Genomic DNA, 23017 nt, shown 5'->3' on the forward strand with positions numbered 1-23017 from the left:
CAAAAACCTTGCAAGTGCATTTTTTTCCAATTATGCAGGTTTCCAAACATAATAAGACAAATGCTACTTTGAACGAGTTCAACAAAGCTATGTAGAGCTTAGAATGTACATTGCCCTTGGATATACAAATAAAAGTTCTCAAAGCGTATACATGAAAGTGGCTGCATGAACAACTTCATCGTCTCAATGAGGATGATTGGCTTGCAACTTACATCACCTATAACTTTTGAATACCCCATTATGACAAGTGGAACAAGACAACAAAGACACTTGACATTGAGATGGAAGTCTTAGATGCCTATCATACGAGGTGCCATTTCATGATGTTCACCCAAATTTTAGATAAACTCGATCTCCTTTGTGCAATCAACTTTAGCTTTGTGAACATTCACCTCTCCTACATTTTACAATCCGAGGCTTTTGTTAAAAAGTACTTCCACAACACTATCAACATACCTATAGTGACTATACAATTCCTCTATTGATAAACCCCTTGCTACATTGCCAACTTCTTTGGAATAGAAGCATGATGATGATTGTATATCCTACTTAAAATACACTCCTACTAATGCAATTGCTTTTTCCGATCAAAGTTTATGGTCTTTTTGTACTACAACTTATGCTGTTCATTGCTGCTTGATGGGCTCATTATTCTGGATCACTGAGAGAAAATTGTATTCTTATGATTTCGTGCACCTACAATTCTATAATATTGCTAACCAAATCCAATACGTCAGGTAACAATTGCAATTTTTTGGTCTCTTTGGACGTTCCCGCTTACCTGTGGCAATCAAAGGCAGTGCCCTGCTTTCCTGTAGACACCTTGTTTCTCTATCAATAGTAAAATATTTCTTGTGATAAGTAGAGAGCGAGAGCGCTGCGCTTACGAAGCCATGAAATAGCTCAAAGAAAGTTCTCGAGTTAAACTTTAGACCCCAGAGCAAGTTGTTCAGTAAGAATTCTCGCGGTCCTTACCCGAGGCGTTTGCAGAAGCTGACAGTCTTGTAAGCCTTCTGCATTTTGCTCTTTCCACTAGATTGTGGTTTGAAGGTGTGGATCTTCTGTCATCTTTTATAATTTTTCTTTTGCCCACATTGATATTTGCATCGCAAGTCTTGAAACGCAGGTTTTACAGACTTCCACTCAGGTTTGGTGATTTGGGTGCGAGTCTATAGTGCCAGAGCTCGTACTTATTATGCACCTTTGGAGAGGTAATTCCATAGGAGGTTTACTTGTGTTAGCATGAAGTTTAGAGCTTACTATTCCCTTGATGTTTGGGAATTTTCGGTCGTCAATGTTGTCACACCATTGTCTGACTGTTCACTCTTTTTGCTTTGAGCTTGGTCTATTGAGTCCAATTTTGGGTTTAAGGAATTGTGACACTAATTTCGAATTGACAACTCCCTTACAAACAACAAGGAGTACAGCATAGCACCCACATGAATACAACCTTCCAAAGATAGGATACGAGACCTCAAAAAGGAAAAAAGGGGAGGTTCTTGCACCTTGCAAAAGGAGAACAATTGAAAAGTAGCTTCTCTTGTGCTACCCTTTGCTCAAGGGGAGGATTGCCATACGTAGTCACCTTTTCAGAGTGTCATATGTAGTCTTCACTCTTGTGAGGACCATGAGAATCCCTGGAGGAGGCACACACATTTTTCTTGCTCTCTAGGAGATTCCCTGAGATCAAACCATTTCTCATCCACTCCTTGGCCTCCGAAGAGGCCAAACCTGTGAGGAACAATCCATTGAGATATACCAAGCTTTGTATAGGCTCAGAAGAACTCCAAGTGCAACTTTTGTAACTTGCTTCCATGTAACCTCCTTCAAAACTTTTTCCTTGATTCAGAATATTCCCCCTTGCAATCGTGACAATCTTTATCTAATACACAATATAATAACAATACACAATGTGGGGCTCAACATGGCCACACGTGACCCAACAATGATAAAATATCTACCTTTTTAGAGATTTTCACCTCTTGTCTTGCGGTGGCTCCGGTATCTCCCAAGAACACAATAGGGAATGAGGGCTATTTTGGGGCTGTGCCTGTCTATATGTGAGGTAGATTGTAGCCGGGGCAGTGACAAGGTGTTAATCTCACTGCAACACCAATAGAAGTGAAAATTTTGACACTTAAACTTGAAAACTGACAATCGTCGTGACATGAAGTGGTGCAGTTTCACTCCTAGATGCACTGCCCCAAAGTTTGCCATCCCGTTCGGTACTTCTTTTTTATCATAGGTGCCACAATTTTTGTCAGTTGCTTTTAATTAGTGCTAGCTTTTTGTGTCTCTTGTTTTTAGGCCAAGGCCTTTAAAAGGGTGCCTAGGGGGCCATACTTGGAAGATAAGCTTGGAAGCAAGACTACATAGTGGCTCCTCAACCTTTGTACTCCAAAAAGTCAACGCTGACTTTTGGATTTTCTGAACACACTTGACTGAGTTGTGCAGGAATTGGCCGAGAGGTCTAAAGACTACTAGAGAAAAAGACACAAAAGAAATCCCAACTTATAAAGGCTCGCCGAGTGGCCCAAAGTAAATAAAGGGGTTAGGAATTAATAATCCTAACCCTACCAACTTACGGAGCACTGGCCGAGAGGCCTAAAACCCAAAATAACGAAAGCTTGAACTCTAGGCCAGATTTTTGTAAATGCGCGAACTATGCTGACGTGGTAGCTGTATGGATTTCCACGTTTTGTGCTGGTTGCTTGGGCAGATTTTTGCGCCAGCTTTTGGGTGCAGACGCTTTTAGATTCAAGTGCTTTTAGAACCGCAACTTTTTGGGACTCTGCTTTTGGGCATCCCTTATACATGGTTCGACAATTGGTATATCTAGCTGAACAACAAAAACAAAAACCGACAGATGATTCAATTGACTTGGAAGCTTTGCACAACTATTTCAAGACTTGGACGAAGCTCAAGGTCGAGTTTTTTTTCATCTACACTTTGAGGCAGGTGTAATGGGAGGGCACCACGTGCCAACGGAAAAGAACAGATTGAATAGACTGTAGACGCTTCAAAACAACTGAATTGAAAGAGATGCACTATCACAAACTGATGATGTGGCATGGCCAACTAGAAGAGAAATGGCCGAGTGGACAAGAGGAATTGAACCTAGAAGATGCCTATCAACTTAAAGAACTTATGAGCACCGATCGTGAGCCTAAAACCCTAAAAACCCAAATCTTGAACTCTGAGGATAATTTTCGTAAAACGTGCTAACATGCTGACGTAGCATATTGTACGGATGCTGACGTTGCAGTGGTTGTACGTAATTTTGCGAATTGCGTTGACTGTGCCATGTGGCAGTTGCACGGATTTCTGCAATTTTTACTGGCAGCTTTTGGAGTTTCCGGTTCTAGCTTTTGGGAGCAGAAACTTTGGGGCTTAGTGCTTTTGGAGAAGTGCTTTTCAGTGCTCTACTTTTGGGCAACCCCCGGGGCCTCACTGTGTAGAGCATCTAGATGTAGAGTCTGAGAGCAGAGGACCCTCGAGAGTTGTACTATTGCGACAAGCAATAATAACGAACAAGGTTTCATCCATACAACGTACGGATAGGTCCGTACAGTAAAGTCGTACAGTACAGATCTGTACGTATGGATAGGGATCTGTACGGATGCTTTTTTTCAAAGAAAAAAAATCGTGCATTGTGAGGTTTGCATAACTTCTTAGAGTCAAGACATCACACTTCAGTCTTGGATTATCACTCTCTACTTTTTTTTAATGCTCCTAGTTTTATGAGGCCATGACATGAGACATTTGACACTATTTGGCTGTAGACATTGATCAGCTTTGTGTTTTCATTGTTCGGTTAGAGTCGTGGACTCTAGTCTTTATTTGAAGTCTTGGTAAATGCATAAGTAAAGGTATGAAGTACTCTCAGTTTTAGGCTTTTTGAAAAAAAGGACAAATTTTTGCGTACCTAAAAACTCAATCCATTCTGTACTACGTACCTTACGTACCGAATTTGTGTCAATCACTACGTACCTAGCTACCTTGATAACGAAATATCGAAAGGGGTGCCAGTCTTTGGGGCCAGTGCATTTGGGCGAGGAACTTCATCGTGCCCTGTTGACTCTCTCTCTCTCTCTCTTCAAGTTGAGTGATTTTGAAGTTTCTGTTTGTGTTTTGCTATTTATTTTTCGCTTGGAGTGTCCGTGCCCCCCCCCCCCCCCCCTCTCTCTCTCTCTCTCTCTCTCTCTGTTAGATTTTCTGCGTCTCTAGATGCTTCGCACATTGTCTACAGGCACCTCACCATCACGCGCACTGGCTCTTGGTTGTGGGTTGGCTACCTGTACACTTGCTGGACAGGGATCTCAGGCACACTCAGGGTTGTTCAACACATTTCCCACTTTAGACCTGTTTTGGTCACATACACCCCCATTTATATTGGAGGGTCATATTTTTAGGTCATTGGGCTATATTGAGGATTATTGCCTGACCAACCCCTATTCTCCTATATATAGGAGGGGGGGCACCCTCATTGTCTTATCTCACACCATGTAGCCATCTGGAGTTATTGGGTTGCCAGCCTTTCCACCATCTGTCTCATCTCATCTCTCTCTCTCTCTTGCCATTGTCTCTTTCTCTCTCTTACCTTCCACTGCACTCTGACATGGTATCAGAGCTCTAGGCTTGGATCTGCCATCGCCTACACCTAGGAGGACTTTGCGGAGGATTTCATCGCGAAGAACTGCTTCATCTCCATCAGCATTTTTGGGACCAACGTTTTTTGCTTCAGCCCTAGTGTTTTGTGGATCTGCATCCTCTTTTTCATCCCTCTGCTCTCGACCTCCCTCCCTCTGCCTCATCGCCACCACCTGCCCTCTCCTTTGCCTAGCGTTTTTCAGCCAGATCTGGACCAGCGTTTTTGCAGGTGGGCAGCAAGTTGATCTGCGTTTTTCAGCCCTTTACCCTAGCGTTTTTGGGCAGGACAGCAGCCATTTGCACTAGCGTTTTTGGCAGCAGGACAGCCAGCAGATTGACCAGCGTTTTACCTCTACTTCAGCCTTTCCTCCTTGCCGATCTTGGACAGCCGGAGCCCCGCTCCTTGTTCCTTGGTCTTCCTGCTTGGAAGCTGATCAATCCCGCGACTTTGCCGGCGATTCTTCGACTTCTACCTTGCTGATTTTCAGCCTGTTTTGGTGTATTTACAGCCCTCACCTTACACTCTCGGCATCCCACATGACATTGTTAGGGTGGAGCTCGCCGCTCCTCCATCGGTAGTGGAGGCACTCACTCGATCAGTTTCATTTATGCATAGCACCTTGGCTCTCCCTAGAGACAGATATGCTTGATTAGCACTAGAGTCTTTGCGACAATTGGCATTGCAGGGAGATAGATCATGTTATCTTGGTTTCAGTTACATGGCTTTAGTATGGATCAGCTACCCCCATTTCAGTACTCTCTGGATGCACCCTCCATCCCGCTAACTAGGGCAGAGATTACGTGGCTCATCAGACAAGACTTGATGATACGAAGAGGACATGGATACAACCTACACATGAGTTGGGTACGAAGATGGCTTTCTATAGAGAGCATCTTCTCTAGCTTACGGAGGATGGTTTTGTGATCAGAGTAGGATACATGGATACTCATCTATCCCACGGGATACGATGTGCTATCGGTCAGATACACACATCCTCACATCAGCTAGAGATCGAGATAGGCAGATTTAGAGGAGTACCCACTGAGTCCAGGATTTGTCAAGTGCATGCCAGATAGAGTCCGAGATAGAGCTACATTACATGTCGCTGCCCAATATACTATGACATATGAGGCCGCTTTCACTGTCTATTCAGAGAGGGCTGAACCACTTTCTAGATTCTTGAGATACCAAGATGAGAAATGCCTCCGATTATACTTACTGGAGATTTGCAGACACAGAGAGGACCTTTTGAAGAGGGGAACAATGAGAGAGAACCAGCGACAGCGACAAATTACAGATTTCTTTCAGTCACAGACAAAGGAGTTCGAACAGGCCCCACAACATAGCAGCACCAGAGGCATACTGCTTGATCGGGCGATAGAGTTCGGGCGGTCCGGTCGCCCACGTATGAGGGGACCCTCTCGACATTGACGTAGATTGCGACAGAGGATCCATACCATATTGGCTTGACATAGGAGTCGTCCCGACAGAGTGCTTACCATGGAGGACTTTGAACCTCTACAACCTTTTGGATACTGATGTCTCTATTGTCAAAGAGCTCCATTGTATTAGCGCTGGCATTGCAGGGAGATAGATCATGTTGGTATGCAGAGATGCAGTTACATGGCTTTAGTATGGATCAACTACCCCCATTTCATTACTCTCTGGATGCACCCTCCATCCCCCTAACTAGGACAGAGATTACCAGGCTCATCAGACAGGACTTATTCAGATGGATACGAAGAGGACATGGATACAACCTACACATGAGTTGGGTACGAAGATGGCTTTCTATAGAGAGCATCTTCTCCAGCTTACGGAGGATGGTTTTGTGATCAGACTAGGATACATGGATACTCATCTATCCCACGGGATACGATGTGCTATCGGTCAGATACGCACATCCTCACATCAGCTAGAGATCGAGACAGGTAGATTTAGAGGAGTACCCACTGAGTCTAGGATTTGTCAAGTGTGCCAGATAGAGCTCGAGACAGAGTGTCACTGGGACATGGCAGCTGTTAACTATGACACGAGGACGTGGCAACTGCTAACTTTAGTTGTTGGTTTCTTTCCAATGGGTTTTGTTTTATTTTTGAGACCCTCTTTTTGAAGTAGCAAACAATCAGACATTGTATGGCCAATGTATAAGGTAGTTTCACCCGCAGACCGGTCGGCACTGAAGTTCGTATAGTAAGAGGATGTCTAGGCTCAGAGCAAGATCATATAGGTCCCCCCATCGCACTTAGCAAGTTGGTGGATACTAGGAAGTGAACTCAATAAAGGCCTAAAGTCAAGGTGTGACTACCAACAGAAAATATCCGACAGTTTGGCCACATTGCACTTTTGGTTGCGGTCCCAATGAGGATAGATGGTCAGATGACCGCTGGGAGCCCAACGGAATCATTTCCTAAAATTTAGGGAACTGCTATTTTGGGCCGTGAAATGTGTTCGCGTCGTTACCTCCGGTATGACAAGGGGAACATTTTATTACTCTGCCGCGAAGTCAACTGGGCGACCAGTCGGGATATTTTTAAGCGGCAAACCCGAAACGGGAAAATGCTTGTAAATGCGCCAAGTGTCACAATTTTGTGAACTTTCCTCCTACAGAAAAAAGGGCGCTGATTTTTAAGCTGGGAGAGGCTTCATTTGCAGTCCATCACACAGGTTAAGAGCTATGGAGTGCTTCCTTTCCCTCTCATGTACAGTGCGGTGCCAGGAGTGATGCCCTGCACGCTACGCACTGCTCTCTCTCTCCCCTATGAGCAGTTATGTTATGCCCCTCTAGTGGGCTTCTCATTTGACCAATGTACAGTTGTGTGGGTTCATGCGCGATTGCCGAGGCAAGAGCCTCTCGCACAGGTATTGGATTAGCTAGTGGCTAATCCCTCGCAGGTACAGGTGAATTCGGAGAGGTTTCATGTGCGAAATCTCGTCCGATTCAAAGGACAAGTAGCCCTACAGGTGCGGGAGCTCGAGGCCTTGCTACAGATGCGACCGGCACGCGAAACAAAGCCCAAAACAAGGAATTACAGCCTGCTGTGTATTTTTGCAGGTTTAGGGTTTCGGCCCTAAACGGAGCCTAATACCCCCAAGAGGTTCGGGGACGCTAGGGGATTGCTATACAGGTGATCTGGCGCATTTTTGGGGCAGAAAACAGAGAATTCAGCGTGCTGCAGATTCTTGCCAGGTTTTGCAAAGTGTCCGTATGCGTCGGGAAAGTCATCTATTGCGTGGGGATACTGATTGTGAAGCGTCCTAGTATAGTTATGTTGCCGAAATCGGGTCAGAACAGGTGTTTCTTTGCCTGGATTGTGCGGGGCAGCTTGTAGGAGATCACAGGTTTTATTCCCTCTGTTAAAGAATAAAGAAATACCGAAAGGGGCGCCAATTTTTGGGGCCTATAGGTTGTTGGCGTCTGCTCGGAGCATTATAGCTTCCGATCCGTGTGTGTATTCAAGTGTTAATTCCCGTCACAGGTTACCTTCGCACGTTCTCTCTGTGTGTATTTTAAGTAAAGAATTTCGGGTGAAAGCCAACGCCTACCGCCCTACAGGCCGGTTTCATGGTTCCATTGCCGGGATATCAATCACTTTTTCCTCAGAGTGAGCCTCGATTGGTTTGGGTAAAGACACAGACTGCCGGAACACGGGACTACACTATGGCCGACAAAGGGAAGGGCATTATGGAAGAGGGTTCCTCTTCAAAGGACAGACAGGAAATCCCTATGGTTTTCGAGATTGGCGAGAGCTCACGGCCACGTCAGTCTGTACCTCCTGTCAATGTGAATGTCCCTCCAGTAGTACAGGGCTTCATGACTGGGCAACTTGAGGATGATGCGTTCAGGACTGAGTTAGTTGCCCCTTTGAATGTCTTTTCGCAGTTGGTGCAGAATCCAAGGTTTATGGAGTTCTTGCAAGCGTCACTAGTCAGCAAAATAGGCAACCTACGTCGTGTACGGAGCTTGTTGAGGCTCAAGCCCAGGTACTTCATGCGGCTCAGGAGGAAAGGGAACACTCGCATGTTGCGGAGTCAGGGGCTCCAAAACAGGTTCCTCCCGTGCTTGAACAGGTGGCTAGAATGCCTATTCCACAGGTTATGCCAGTTCAGCCCGCCACCTTTCAGAGCAAGCATGCTATCTTGAATGGACAGGGAATTGGATACCAGGCTGTGCACCCAATTTTTTCCACCACCCATGGTACATCTTGGGTATTTCGGGGGTGGATCAGTGTTCCAAAGTATGGCTGGTTATGCGCCTGGAAGTCAGCCGTACATGCCAGGAACAGTGTTTGGGGGTATGCAAGGCATCATGCCAAACCCCATGTATGGTAGTATCGGCATGCAGCAGGGTTTTCAGTGCAACTAGGGCCAATTTGGGGTGCCACACGGTCAATTTGGCATGGCTGGTTTTTCTGGACAGCAGCCAGATATCGCACCTACGATGCAAAATGTGAATGGCCAAGATGTGCCGAACATGCCTACTACAATACCCATGTTGCAGACCATTCCTTATGACAACTTGGGGGCATTGGAGAAGCTGAAAGCTTACAAAGAAGGTGGCGCAGCTGTAAAGTTCAGTACTTTCAGTGGCTTTGAAGATAAAGCAAAGGCTCTCACTTTCCTCTAGCAGTTTGACACAGCTTATGCAGGAGGGAATTTTACAGAGGCCTCGAAAGTCAGGAAAGCTGCTACTTTCTTAAAGGACAATGCGTCTACATGGTGGACGACATTGTTAATGCAAGGACAGGCACCCGCCACTTGGGTTTACTTCAAGCAAATGTTTGCATCTGCTTGGCTGTCAAATGAATTTGAAGCCGACGTCATGACAGATTGGCACCAGCTTACTTCAGCTTCATGCAAGAGCTTGCTGGGAGGTTTTGTAAAGCGTTACTCTCAGTGACCTCCTACAGATTTGTGCCATTGACAGAGCAGATAGAGAAGTATTGTTGTGGGCTGTGTAAAGGGCTTCGTGATTACTGTACCAAAAACAGAGTGGCTACTCTCACTCAGCTTATGGAAGTTGCGAACACTGGTCTTGCCTTGTTGAAAGGAGAAGATAGTGGGTTTCCGAGCAACGAGAAAGGAGGGCAGCAAAATAAAAATTCAGCGAAGAAGCCCTTTGCGAAAACGGCTCCTGAAGCGTCACAGGGGTCAGAAAGGGCCACCAAAGACAAGGATTCAGCCGGGACTTCTGGAGCGCAGGCAAAGAAACAAAAAAGGAAGCCTTTTGTGCGCAAGTCGCTCGAGGAAAAGAAGGTCCTAATAGCTGAAAACAAATGCTTTATATTCGAGCAGCCTGGTCACTTTGCTATCAATTGTCCACAATGGAAAAGAACCAGCTGACTCCGAGGATAAAGAAGACCAGAAAGGCAAGAAGCCTAAACCCACGGCAGGTTTGGTGCCAGACATGGTGGGCGACAGGCCTAGTACAGATGCCAGTGAGTTATGCAGGACATGGGGTAAGGTTAGGGATCAGACGGCACTTATCTTCTTTGATCTAGGTGCCAAAGCCAACTTTATCTCACAAGAGTTAGCTATGAAGCTGGGCATCAGAGCTGAAGAGATGGGGTACACAACACAGGCAGGGTTGGCATGTCCTGGCCACTCAGAGTGTGTTACTTTCATTATTGGAAAGTTGCGTCTGCATATTCAGTCGTATGTGGACACATAAGATTTCTATATCATGCCGTTGGAAGGTTGTGACGCCTTGTTGGGGATCCCGTGGATGTTCCGAGTGCATGGAGTCTTGGATGCCTACAACAAAAAGATCACTGTACAGCATAGGAGCAAAACTCACATCTTGGATGTAAAGCTTAAAGGAGAGTCAGTCCCATTGTATCTGCTTCTGCTATCACTTCTGTAATAAAGAATCATCTTTCTGTGTACTTGATTTTTGCACGTGATGTCTCAGACAGTGATCAATCAAATTTATCTGTGTTAGATAAAGAAAGGTCAACATTTTTGCAAAAGTTTAATGATTGTTTTTTTGATTCATTACCGTCACAATTGCCGCCAGAGAGACCTGAGGACCATTGGATAGATTTGGTGCCAGGGTGTAGCCCACCAAATAGACCTCCCTACAGGGTTAGTGCGGCGCAGCAGAAAGAGATTATGGGCCAGGTTGAGGAGTTATTAGAGAAGGGGCTGATTCAGCCTAGTTCTTCACCCTTTTGCTCCCCGGTGCTCCTAGTGCAGAAGAAGGATGGCTCATGGCGCATGTGTATTGATTACCGTGCATTGAATAAGAATACCATCAAGAATAGGTTTCCTATTCCTCGAATTGATGATATTCTCAATCGTTTAGAGGGTGCTGCAATTTTCAGCAGGATAGACCTTAAGAGTGGGTACCATCAGATTCGTATAAGGCCAGAGGATGTGCACAAGATTGCGTTTAGAACGACATTTGGTCTCTATGAATTTCTAGTGATGCCGTTTGGGCTAACAAATGCTCCTGCCACGTTCAACAGAATGATGGACTGGATTTTCCGCTCGCATCAATAGTTTGTTGGGACATTCTTCGATGACATGATAATGTATTCGAAGAATGAAGAGGAGCATAGGCGTCACTTGACCATTGTGTTCGAAGAGCTGCGCAGCCACAGGTTACTTGTCAATCCTAAGAAAAGTGAATTCTTCTTGGAAGAGATCCACTTTCTTGGCCATATAGTCTCAAAGGATGGTGTTAGAATGGATCCCGCAAAGGTCGAAGCTATCAAGACATGGCCAGACTTGAAGATTGTGCACGATGTCAGAAGCTTCTTGGGATTGTGTTCCTACTATAGAAGGTTTATCAATAATTTTGCAGAGATAGCATTGCCTCTTCACGCTTTGCAAAAGAAAGAGGTCTAGATGGACCCAAAAAGAAATTTCAGCTTTTAGTCTCTTAAAGGAAAAGTTGACTTCAGATCCAATAATTGTTTTGCCAGATCTCAGGAAGTCATTTGTGGTCCAGTGTGACGCGTGTGGCAGTAGCATCGGAGCAGTGCTAATGCAAGATGGACGGGTAGTAGCTTATGAAAGCCGAATTTTGCAAGGGCCAGAGAGGACTATGCAAGTCTATGAGAAAGAGCACTTGGCCGTGATTCATGCGTTTTCTAGCTGGAAGCACTACCTCTTGGGTGCTGATTTTGTTGTCCAAATAGATCATCAGACCTTGCGATACTTCTTGACACAGTTAAAGTTATCCGAAAAGCATATGCGATGGGCAAACATTCTTTCCATGTTCCACTTCCAGATTTTGCATGTGGAAGGCAAGAAGAATGTTGTGGCTGATGCGCTATCAAGGAAGCCACAAATTTCAGCTGTGTCAATTCCTTATCATCATGATTTAGATGACATGAAGGAACAATATGCTACTGATGAAGATTTTGCAAGGATCTTTGAGCAGTTGCAAGAGGGGCAACATCACGAGCACTACCTCCTCAGAGATGGTTTTATGATGATGCATGGTAGACTTTGTGTCACTAGGCCACTGCGACATAAGGTCATGGAAGAGAGTCATGTCCCACCGTATGCAGGGTATCGTGGTATTGATGCGACAGTTAAAGCGGTAGAGACATTCTTCTATTGGCCTACCTTGAGGAGAGATGTGGATGCCTTTGTGCGAGCATGCATATTTTGCCAAAAGGTCAAATTTGACAGGCAAAAGGCACCAGGGTTGTTACAACCACTGCCGATTCCGGATAAGCCATGGGAAAGCATTGCTATGGACTTTATCTTTGATCTTCCGAGAACGCAAACAGGGAATGATGGTATATGGACCATTATGTGCAGGTTCAGCAAGCAGCCCCATTTTATCCGTGTCAGGAAGAAGATAAAATCTAATAAGATGGCACGCTTGTTCATGTACAACGTGTTTAAGTACCATGGTATGCCACAATCGATTATCAGTGATCGTGATCCTCGCATGACCAGTTTGTTCTGGAGAGGATTGTTTGAGAACATAGGCACTACGCTCAAGTTCTTGTCTTCGTTTCATCCACAAACTGATGGACAGTCAGAAGAGGCTAATTCTACTGTCTTAGATCTGATGAAATGCTATGTGTCAGATAATAAAGGCAACTGGAAACTGTATTTGCCTATGCTTGAGTATGCGTACAATAATACGGTGCATTCGTCTACTAGCAAAGCACCTTTTGAAATTGTTGAAGGCGGCAAAAAGGTTCCTCCCATTTTGCATACAAAGAACAAAATCTTTGAGGTAGATCGATATGTTGAGAACATGGATGAGATGTATAAGAAGACTCAGGTAAAGCAGAAAAAGGCTGCTGATCGTCACCGTCGTGAATTGCTGTTATCACCTGGTGATTGGGTTCTGTTAAGGTTCGAAAAGGCAAGGTTAAAGAAAAGGAAGGGTAAGGAACGGATGTTTCTTAAGCTGAGTATGCGTTACTATGGGCCTTTTCAAGTGCTTGACAAGATCAGCGATGTGGCTTACAGGCTGAAATTGCCTGATGCATGGAAGATTCATAATGCGTTTCACGTGAGTCTTCTAAGACCCTTCGTGGGTGATGTGCCAGAAGATATGTCAGATGAGGATTCGCCAGAAGTTGAGGAACTTGATGAGATCCTGGTACCTGAGCAAGTTTTGGCACATAAGGACAGAAAAGTTAAAGGACAGGTTGCAAGACGTTATTTGGTGAAGTTCAAGAACTATCCGCCTATGGATGCAAAGTGGATGGAAGAGCATGAACTGTCAGAGTCACCAAATGTATTGCAGCTTTACCTTGAAGCCTTTGGGTTACAGCCTACTTATGCACCAACCCAACGTGTGCAAAGGAGGGGTAATGATAGAGCTAGTACATCAAATGTACATATGAATTCAGTGTAATAGATGGAAATGACAAAAGTATGAAGGTCTCATTAAGTCATTTGTATCTATGTGTTACGACCTTTCTTGCGGATACATGCGATGATAAAAGAGTGTTAATAGCACAAGATCATCAATGGCGTGTATTTATGGTATGCAATCGAGGACGTTTGCGATTTCAACAGGGGGGTATGTCATGGGGATGTGGCAGCTGTTAACTATGTCACGAGGACGTGGCAACTGCTAACTTTAGTTGTTGGTTTCTTTCCAATGGGTTTTGTTTTATTTTTGAGACCCTCTTTTTGAAGTAGCAAACGGTCGGACATTGTATGGCCAATGTGAACGGTAGTTTCACCCGCAGACGGGAAGTGGTCGGCACTGGAATTCGTATAGTAAGAGGATGTCTAGGCTCAGAGCAAGATCATATAGGTCCCCCCGTCGCACTTAGCAACTTGGTGGATACTAGGAAGTGAACTCAATAAAGGAAGTCAAGGTGTGACTACCAACAGAACGTATCCGACAGTTGGGCCACATTGCAATTTTGGATGCGGTCCCAATGAGGATAGATGGTCAGATGACCGCTGGGAGCCCAACAGAATCATTTCCTAAAATTTAGGGAACTGCTATTTTGGGCCGTGAAATGTGTTCGCGTCATTACCTCCGGTATGACAAGAGGAACATTTTATTACTCTGCTGCGAAGTCAACTGGGCGACCGGTTGGGATATTTTTAAGCGGCAAACCCGAAACGGGCAAATGCTTGTAAATGCGCCAAGTGTCACAATTTCGTGAACTTTCCTCCTACAGAAAAAAGGGCGCTGATTTTTAAGCTGTAGTATGTCACCACAGGTTAAGAGCTATGGAGTCCTTCCTTTCCCTCTTATGTACAGTGAGGTGCCAGGAGTGATGCCCTGCACGCTACGCACTGCTCTCTCTCTCCCCTATGAGCAGGTATGTTATGCCCCTCTAGTGGGCTTCTCATTTGACCAATGTACAATTGTGTGGGTTCATGCGCGATTGCCGAGGCAAGAGCCTCTTGCATAGGTATTGGATTAGCTAGTGGCTAATCCCCCGCAGGTACAAGTGAATTCGGAGAGGTTTCACGTGCGAAATCTCGTCCGATTCAAAGGGCAAGTAGCCCTACAGGTGCGGGAGCTCGAGGCCTTGCTACAGATGCGACCGACACGTGAAACGGAGCCCAAAACAGGGAATTTCAGCCTGCTGTGTATTTTTGCAGGTTTAGGGTTTCGGCCCTAAACGGACCCTAATACCCTCAGGAGGTTTGGGGACGCGAGGGGACTGCTGTACAGGTGATCTGGCGCATTTTCGGGGCAGAAAACAGAGTATTCAGTGTGCTGCAGATTCTCGCCAGGTTTTGCAAAGTGTCCGTATGCGTCGAGAAAGTCATCTATTGCGTGGGGATACTGACTGTGAAGCGTCCTAGTATAGTTATGCTGCCAAAATCGGGCCAAAACAGGTGTTTCTTTGCCTGGATTGTGCGGGGCAGCTCGTAGGAGATCACAGGTTTTATTCCCTCTGTTAAAGAATAAAGAAATACTGAAAGGGGCGCCAATTTTTGGGGCCTACAGGTTGTTGGCGTCTGCTCGGAGCATTCTAGCTTCCGAGCGGTGTGTGTATTCAAGTGTCAATTCCCGTCACAGGTTTCCTTCGCACGTTCTCTGTGTGTGTATTTTAAGTAAAGAATTTCGGGTGAAAGCCAACACCTACTGCCCTACGGGCCGGTTTCACAGAGCTACATTACATATGTCGCTGCCCAGTATACTATGAGATACGAGGCCGCTTTCACTGTCTATTCAGAGAGGGCTTTGGACCACTTTCTAGATTCATGAGATACCAGGATAAAAAATGCCTCGGATTATACTTACTGGAGATTCGCAGACACAGAGAGGACCTTTTGAAGAGGGGCACAATGAGGCGCCCCCCCCCCCCCCCCCCCCCCCCCCCCCCCCCACGCCCCCATTTTTGTATCAGCTTCCACCCCACCCTACCCACTATTTTCTTTTCAGTTCTTCATACTTTTCGTACCCAGAGTCCAGACCCGGTATTAGATTCACCACATGTAACCTTTTGGTCTCATAGGTCATTTTGGCCTTTTGAAGACGTTAATATCACATTTCATTTCTCTCTCTCTCTCTCTCTCTCTCTCTCTCTCTCTCTCTCTCAGAGTATGGCTTCTAAGAGATAAAATCTATTTAGTTGAGTATTATTTGTTATTGTTATGCGCTCCCGTTTGTGACAAATTGATCGAGAGAAGTTACATCTGAGAGCTGCTACTGAACGGTAATGCCAAGGCTCAAGTTGTGATAACCTATTGTGATGGCCTCACATGGAGGTCGCGTTATGTCCTAGGGCTAGTTCTGCAAAGTTTATGTGACACTTTAATGTTTTTTTGCTCAGTGGTTGCTAACACTGTATCTGTGCATTGCATATATTCTATACGATGATTGCATGACACTTGTGGAAGCATTTATGCTTGAATCTGCATTCTAGTGCATCGGAGGCCTTTGTATGGAGAAAAGTGTGGCCTTGGATGTGTTGATTAGATAGGTTTGTGCGGATCAGGAGACATTGGAGGTCCTGTGGGGATTAGGATGTTGATAATTGATGAATGATATTCAAAATATAGTGTGGACTAGGATATGCGCTATCGCATGGTGATAGTTCCATATGTGGATGCTCATGCCACATGGCCATGCCTACTTATTTCTCAATTTGTTTCTTGAGTCTGCTCATGGACACCTTCACTCCAGATATTTTGGTCTACAGTTGGTTTGGAACTTTTGGAACAACTTGTCATGCTATTGAGGGGTTGTGTCTATGAAGAATTTTTTTACCACAAATGTTTCGGCATACTAGCTCCTGCGAGAGAATTTCAGAGCAATGCAGAAAAGCTTGGCTGCTGTTGGTGTTTAGCTGAACTTCACTTTTTTTTATCACATAGTCATAGAGGTGTCATTTTGTAATGACGATAACTAACTCTTAAGTCACACAAGCATACTGTACTGTCACTCTCTATTTTGGAAGTCGTTTTATTTTCCAAAATTTTTATGTTGACGTGGATGGCTAAAGCTCAACCATTTATTGTATATTTTTCACTGTGAAATGCAGGGTCAACAATGAGGGGTGGCCCAGTCAAGCTGATAGCTGTTGTTGGAGGAGCAATAATGGGGGGTTTTTTCACCTTGTCATTAGCTACCTCGATTTCCATCCAGGCGTTTCAAGCAGTTGTGGAGTTCAAAAAGGTGTTCCCTTGTTCCTGGATGCCTGCACTGTTGTCAAGGTTATTTGAGGACTCTTTGATAGTTGAATCATGGAACCCTTTCAAGGTTTTGCTTAGACAAAACGATAGAGCACTCCAGGAGTACGTGGTGCCATGCGTTATAGCCACGCCAAGATTTGAATTATTTGTATCTGAGCTAAAGATGTTGAACAGTAAAACTAAATCTTTCTGGACAGAAAAAAACAGCACCTCCATGTGCAGTTTGCAAGGGAAAGGGATTGATTGACTGCAGATTATGCCGTGGGAATGCAGTCATCGATTGGAACCCACTTTACGACCCAGTTGTCACAAACCCATGCCTCTGTCCTACTTGTGATGGCAAAAGGTACTAGACAATTGGATCAAGAAATAAATTTATCAAGATTAGCTCACTAGATTTGTATGCCTGGAGTGTTGGGTGAATTTGAATCGTTGAGGACCTGATGTGACTGTTTATTGTGCGTATTAGGAATTCTCAACTAATTCCCTGATGGCTATGTGCTCTGAATGTAGGATACAACGATGCTTGAATTGTGCTGGTAGAGGCTATGCATAGTATATATTGGGCAGAAAGAAGGTACGACGTCTATCCCAATTACGTCCACCGCTCCCCTTATAGTATATATTGGCAAAACGAGGTCATGTCTTATGTCTACCTAGTAAAGAGCAACTGGTCTGGTTTTCTTGGTCTTATGAAGATGAGCAGTCATGATGCTTCTGATTATCACAACCTGGTGTATCCAAGGTGTGCCTCTTTAAGGCGTTTGAAGATGGGTTTTTACCCTTTTTGGGAATGAAAGGTGAGGCGTCAGGGGTCTCGTTTCTTAAGAGATGAGCATCCCAGCAGGCTTGCTCTGATTGGGTGTAACATGGTGTCCTCATAGGTCTGACTTATGTGCTGATTGTTATCCTGGGTCTTTAAGCAGCAAGATTTTTCATTTTGTTGTATGCACTGCCATCATTGATGGCAGCATATAACTGGAGTAGTACCTCAATTTTTGTACTCTTCTCAATGTCGTCAAAGACTTTTGCTACTTCAGGTAATTCATCAATCTCTCCCCCTTATTGGCCTGCCAATGGCAAAGACCTCAGTGTTTGGCTGGTTTTTTCAGCTTTGGAGATAAGACAATGGTGGTTATAAGTGGATACCTTCAAATCATTGTTTGTTCTTTAATGCTAAATCTCGAGATTAGAAAACCAAAAAAATTCTCTTTACTTTGCACTCATTTCTTGAGCCCCCCCCTCAAAAAAAAACCCCCCACCACCACAAACTTTCTTTTTCTCTCTCACACATTGTTAAGAAATCAGTTCTATTTAAGCTGTTGAATACAATTCTGTAACAACATTCTTGTACTCTTCGTGAAGCCTATGACTTCAAGTGGAAAGTGTACTCTTTGTGATGCTAAATAAAGATTAGACTTTCTAAATCTGGAAACTTGCTTTTCCAAGTTCTTGAAAGGTGGATTTCTTTTGTGTTTGCTCAAATGCCTCTTTTTTTCATGCTTTTATGATGCATTCAGACTGCACAAGAGTGTGAACCAAAGGTGGTGATTTTCCAGTGCCCTGTCATTCACACTAGAAGCTTGTTAGATTATGAAATAAAGCTACGAAGATTTTATCAACGAATAACCAGCAAGCTTCTGGTTAGCTGGTTGGTTGCGTAGCTGCGGGGTCGACAGTTCAATGCCCTGTTCGCAAAGCTCATGGACATCTCCCTCGTCCCGAGGGAGCGAGGCTGCCGTCCTGGCGGTAGGGCTGGAAACTTTACATCTTTTTTTTGGCCCGTTGTCATTATGCCAGCTCTACGGCACTTGCCTGCGCAAGCTTGCGTTATAAACAGCCTGACTTGTACTGTTATTGTCTTGGTTCTGTAAGTGCTATAAAGAAGTTTCTCTCGTGTCAATAATCTTTCTTATTTGTGCACCAGTGTCCCAAAAAGGCATTACACATTTTCATATTTCACAATACATCAACCTATTGTGCCTCTTTGTAAATGACTAGTGCAAAAGGTTACTGATTTAGCGTGCAATGTTAGTGGCACATAGTGGTCCAGTGGGTGAAGACAATCTCATCGAGTTAACATCACTTAGTGTGTGAGATTTACTGATTGATTTTTCAGTGAGTGCCTTGTAGTTGTCAATTTGGGAGCTACCAATATCATGTGTATTAACTTTCAAAGAATACATCTAAACCAGCATGGATAGCCACAGAATAACGAAGGATTAAAGAAAGATAAACTCACGGCCACTTGTATGTCCATATACCTGTGTGGATATCCACATGTTTTTTTGATAAATACAAAAAGCCAACCGAATCCACCCGTAAACATTATGCATAATGCATTGGAAAATGCTACACCAAAAGATTTGTATATTCGAGCATTAAGATGATCAATACTTACCATGTATGGAAACTTACAGTTATTTACAAGGTGATCCTAGGGTAAACTTGACCAGCATACACCAACCACCTCATGGGTCTCTCATGAAACTGACGTTAGGCCACACTGGTGGTTGATGTGTAAGGTTTAACTTTTGCACTATTGCTTGCTTATCATTTTGTATCACATAATAAGATTGCCAAGTCATGATATATAGTTCTACACTGTTTGGTGTCACTTGCCGTTTTACATTGCTTTGCACCATTTAGTTTCATTATTGATTTGGAAAATAATCTCAAAGGTCATTTAGATGGAATTTGGCATGTAGCTTGTTGATGGATGTTCTTTTCAGGTGCATTTTCTTATCTTCTATTATTGGAAGTTAATGAGCAAAGTCCAAAATTTGTTGAATTATGGGTATCTTTCTCCTTCAAGTTGTTATGATGCTTTAAGGGATGTCGTTGTGTGTGTGTGTGTGTGTGTGTGTGTGTGTGAGAGAGAGAGAGAGAGAGAGAGAGAGAGAGAGAGAGAGAGAGGGAGGACAACTGAAGAGAAGTTAAAATGTCATAGAAACAATTCAAAGAGACCTCATTGTTGTTCGTCCTCAAACCCTATAAAAGGTGAGCCCACTTCTCTCAAGCGGTGCTCACTTAGTTCTTGTTGCAAGTGTTCTCTGTTCTTCTTTGGTATTGCTACTCTTTTCTAATGTTGGAGTGTTACTTGCGCTGTGTTTACCATGATGAAAGCAAAGAAGAAGGTGAAAGAAGAAGCTACTTCATCTTAGGTAGACAGGTATTTTGCAAACGTGGATTTGGTTTTTCAAAGCCGTTGCTCTTTGTGGAAAGTATCAAAATCTTATTTATTGGTCACTTTGAGGGCATAGATGAACTACCTTGACCCTGCTCATATATGTTGGGATTATAACCTCCCTTTGAAGGTACTGATTATGTATATGGTTCTCGGTTTTTGTATTAGTACCCTTTACACAGCCCTGTGTCGGGAAATCACCTTTGTTTTTATTTGATCTTAATGTGATAAGAGGGTGGATGCCAGCTGTTTTTTGGTAGACTTTAATTGGGTTCCTTGAGCTCTGGGACGGGGATGTGAGGCCCATTATGGTGTTGCCTCTTGTTTGATATGGTCGGTTGCCTTTGAAAGGTTGGGGCATCGCTTGGCAAACTGTCTAAAACACATTGAATATTGTGTTCATGGTCAAGGTGGTCCATCTTTAACAAAAATTTGTCAATTTTTTTTTGATTTGATGTAAAAGGAAGTTCCAAGGATAACGGTATCATGACCCCATGATGTTGACCATTGCTAATTCTCTTTATGACTGTTGCAGGTCTGGAAACTAGTTATGCCCAATTTTGCTTTGATACCAATGTGTTGTGATGCAGGTATGGTGTGGAATAGTGATAATAAGCAAATCAACATAATATACTTGTAGTTTTTTCTTATAGTGGAATCAATGGATATTGACATTTGTTGTTGAGAAAAATCTACTCGTATAGCAGACACCTGGCATAGGTTTGGGTGTCGTAATTGGTTTGATAACTCGAGAAGGTTTGGAGTATGTGACCCGTAGCCTTGTTTATGAGTTTCTTTTGGTTTTGTACTATTTTCAAAGCCATGCTTATCAATAAATGAACTGCAATTGGTGTTTGATTGAGAACATGCTTGACTGACCTTTTGATGTACTTCAAAGAGTCTTGATTCTTACCTTCTTTATCCTTGATGAATGATGATTGGAATTGTGACTGGTTTAAAATGGCATATGGGTTTTTTTTCAAGGGTTGTTTTGGAAAGAAATTTATAGGAAAGTAAAAACATCTTCTATAAACAAACGCTGTTCTTAGAAAAAACATAAAAATGAGCAAAAAAAACAAAGGGACAATAATCCTTGGAACTAGGACGACATCTATAATACACAGAGTATCTTTTGATGCCTACAAAACACATAAATCACTAACAAATAGCTGTCTTTTTTTGTATGGATGCAAGTGAGAATCTCTCTCTCTCTCTCTCTCTCTCTCTCTCTCTCCCCCCCCCCCCCCCCCCCCCCCCCCCAAATGGGTGCTATTTGAAGAAGATCAAGGATCTTCAATTCATAGATAAATTGCCTTTACTTTTGAGTGAACTTTCAATCTGTAACTCTTGTACAAGATCTCGGTTGCTTAGAGGATGTTCCAAAAACTGAGGTCCCCTCTCACAATCCTTACGTCGTTTTTGGCTTAACCAATTGAAAGATAGATGAGGCTAACATTCATACTTCATGAGAACATGCTAATTACCTTTGATTTTGTTTTGGTTGTTTGCAACTTTGCTTGCATGAAATTAAACGCGTCGGGATAGTTGAAAAGATTCAATATGTACTTTTTTAAGAGCATTTCACCTAGAACTAGACCATACTTAACCGCTGTTAAAAAAATCCCTGGTAAGTAAACCTAAAAATGCATCCAACTCCGAGCTGGAAACTTTTTGATTTCAATGCCCGAAGGAATAGATATCCCTACACACCTTGTGTCACAAGCTAGCTCCTATATTTTAAAATGTATTAATGAGGAAAATGCCTCTGTAAAGATTTCATCTTCTTCTGCTTCATAATCACATGGTTATTGGTTGGAGTGATTTCATTTAATGATTGCGCTAAGTTGCTTACGGTATTGGACAAAAGTTCTATTGAAGGCAGTAGATTTGTTGTCAAAATACCTCTCCCAGCTCCTTGTCCTTGCTAAATCATGTAGTGAGGAGTTGTCCTCCTCTTCTTCTCAAGTGGATCAGATCTTTCTATCTTTTTAAGAAGTTTTATGGTCTTAACCCTTCCTTTATGACTACCTTGACACTCTCTAGTGTGTCGACAAGTGGAAATATCTTTTCTCAGAGCCTTGTTGTTTTGAAGGATATCAAGGAATTCTACACACACCTCCGTTCTATGAGTGAAGGAGCGCTCTTCGATTTTGTTTTAAAAGTATCAAAGGTCTTTCCATTCCTCCTAGTTAAACAAATGGAAGTAGAGTCCTGCGGGGTAGATCATGAGCTATGGACTCTACCAAACAAAGGCTTCTTAGCTCCTGTTCAAATGGAAACTTGACTCTTTTTGGGCTAGCTTTCCGGCATCCTCACTAAAAGATTGAAGACTTACAGTATAGAAATGAGTGTAGTTCTTAGACAAGGGTGAACAAGTTGAAGCTCCATTCACCGTGAGTTTTTTGGATACTACAAAGTACTCATCTAGCATGGGATTCTATGGCACAACCAAAGGGGTAATGGTGTTCTCCAATGCAATTGATGAGACTCAATACAAAATATTTACTACCCCTACATTGTAAATTTATGAACAATAGGGATCCATGTGAGTCTAGTATCATGTGGTTTGACCACATAGTCATGTTTGTTCTCAACCATCTTGCTTTAATATTCCTTGACGAACCTATTGACTACCATCTTCCCTCATGTGCTCATGGCTAGGAGGCCACACTAGGACACTCGTATTAGCTCAGATTGCATTTATGCATTTTAGAACTATGATGCTGGAAGTATGAAAGGAAACAAAAGTAGACGAACCAAGCACTTTTTTGGCCTCTTATAGTTGTTTCACAACTTTAAAAACATTTTAATCAATCCATGTCACAACGAGGAGGCTACCCCATCTCTAAAAAGACAATTCACTAACTTCCCCAGCCATTATGATTCTCAAAGTTGCAGGTTCGCCTCATCATTCCCAAATTTGCTTATAATCTAGCTTAGAGGGGAAGCCACCCTTTCACACTCCCACATTCATGTTGGGATGGTCTATTGTTTGTTCTCAAACCCTATAAAAGGTGAGCCCCCTTCCCTCAAGTGGTGCTAATTTAGTCCTTAACGCAAAAATTATCTTGGTTTTTATTGGTATTTCTACT

The 23017-nt window shown here is 43.5% G+C and overlaps 2 protein-coding genes across 7 annotated transcripts; both read left to right on the forward strand.

Moving 5' to 3' along the window:
• The first annotated feature begins 621 nt into the window (after positions 1-621).
• Positions 622-18637, forward strand: LOC147444768 (plastid transcriptionally active protein). 6 transcript variants are annotated; one of them, XM_086527301.1, is made up of 5 exons: positions 622-737; positions 16588-16721; positions 16936-17084; positions 17252-17315; positions 17437-17803. In XM_086527301.1, exons 1-4 carry the CDS (start codon positions 683-685, stop codon positions 17292-17294), a joined length of 381 nt encoding a protein of 126 aa, XP_086383427.1. In that variant the 5' UTR covers positions 622-682; the 3' UTR covers positions 17295-17315; positions 17437-17803. The 6 variants fall into 6 exon arrangements, with proteins under 6 accessions (XP_086383427.1, XP_086383426.1, XP_086383431.1 ...); XM_086527300.1 differs by lacking the exon at positions 17437-17803 and adding an exon at positions 18259-18637 and having other exon boundaries at positions 624-737; XM_086527303.1 differs by lacking the exon at positions 622-737 and adding exons at positions 767-1050; positions 1136-1211 and having other exon boundaries at positions 17252-17803.
• On the forward strand, positions 18442-20703 carry LOC147444769 (uncharacterized). The gene is made up of 6 exons (XM_086527306.1): positions 18442-18487; positions 19471-19535; positions 19689-19738; positions 19865-19910; positions 20461-20515; positions 20633-20703. Exons 1-6 carry the CDS (start codon positions 18442-18444, stop codon positions 20701-20703), a joined length of 333 nt encoding a protein of 110 aa, XP_086383432.1.
• Positions 20704-23017: the final 2314 nt, after the last annotated feature.

Source organism: Adiantum capillus-veneris, chromosome 13 (assembly GCF_014529385.1).
Source record: "Adiantum capillus-veneris isolate H3 chromosome 13, ASM1452938v2, whole genome shotgun sequence".
Classification (NCBI taxonomy): Eukaryota; Viridiplantae; Streptophyta; class Polypodiopsida; order Polypodiales; family Pteridaceae; genus Adiantum; species Adiantum capillus-veneris.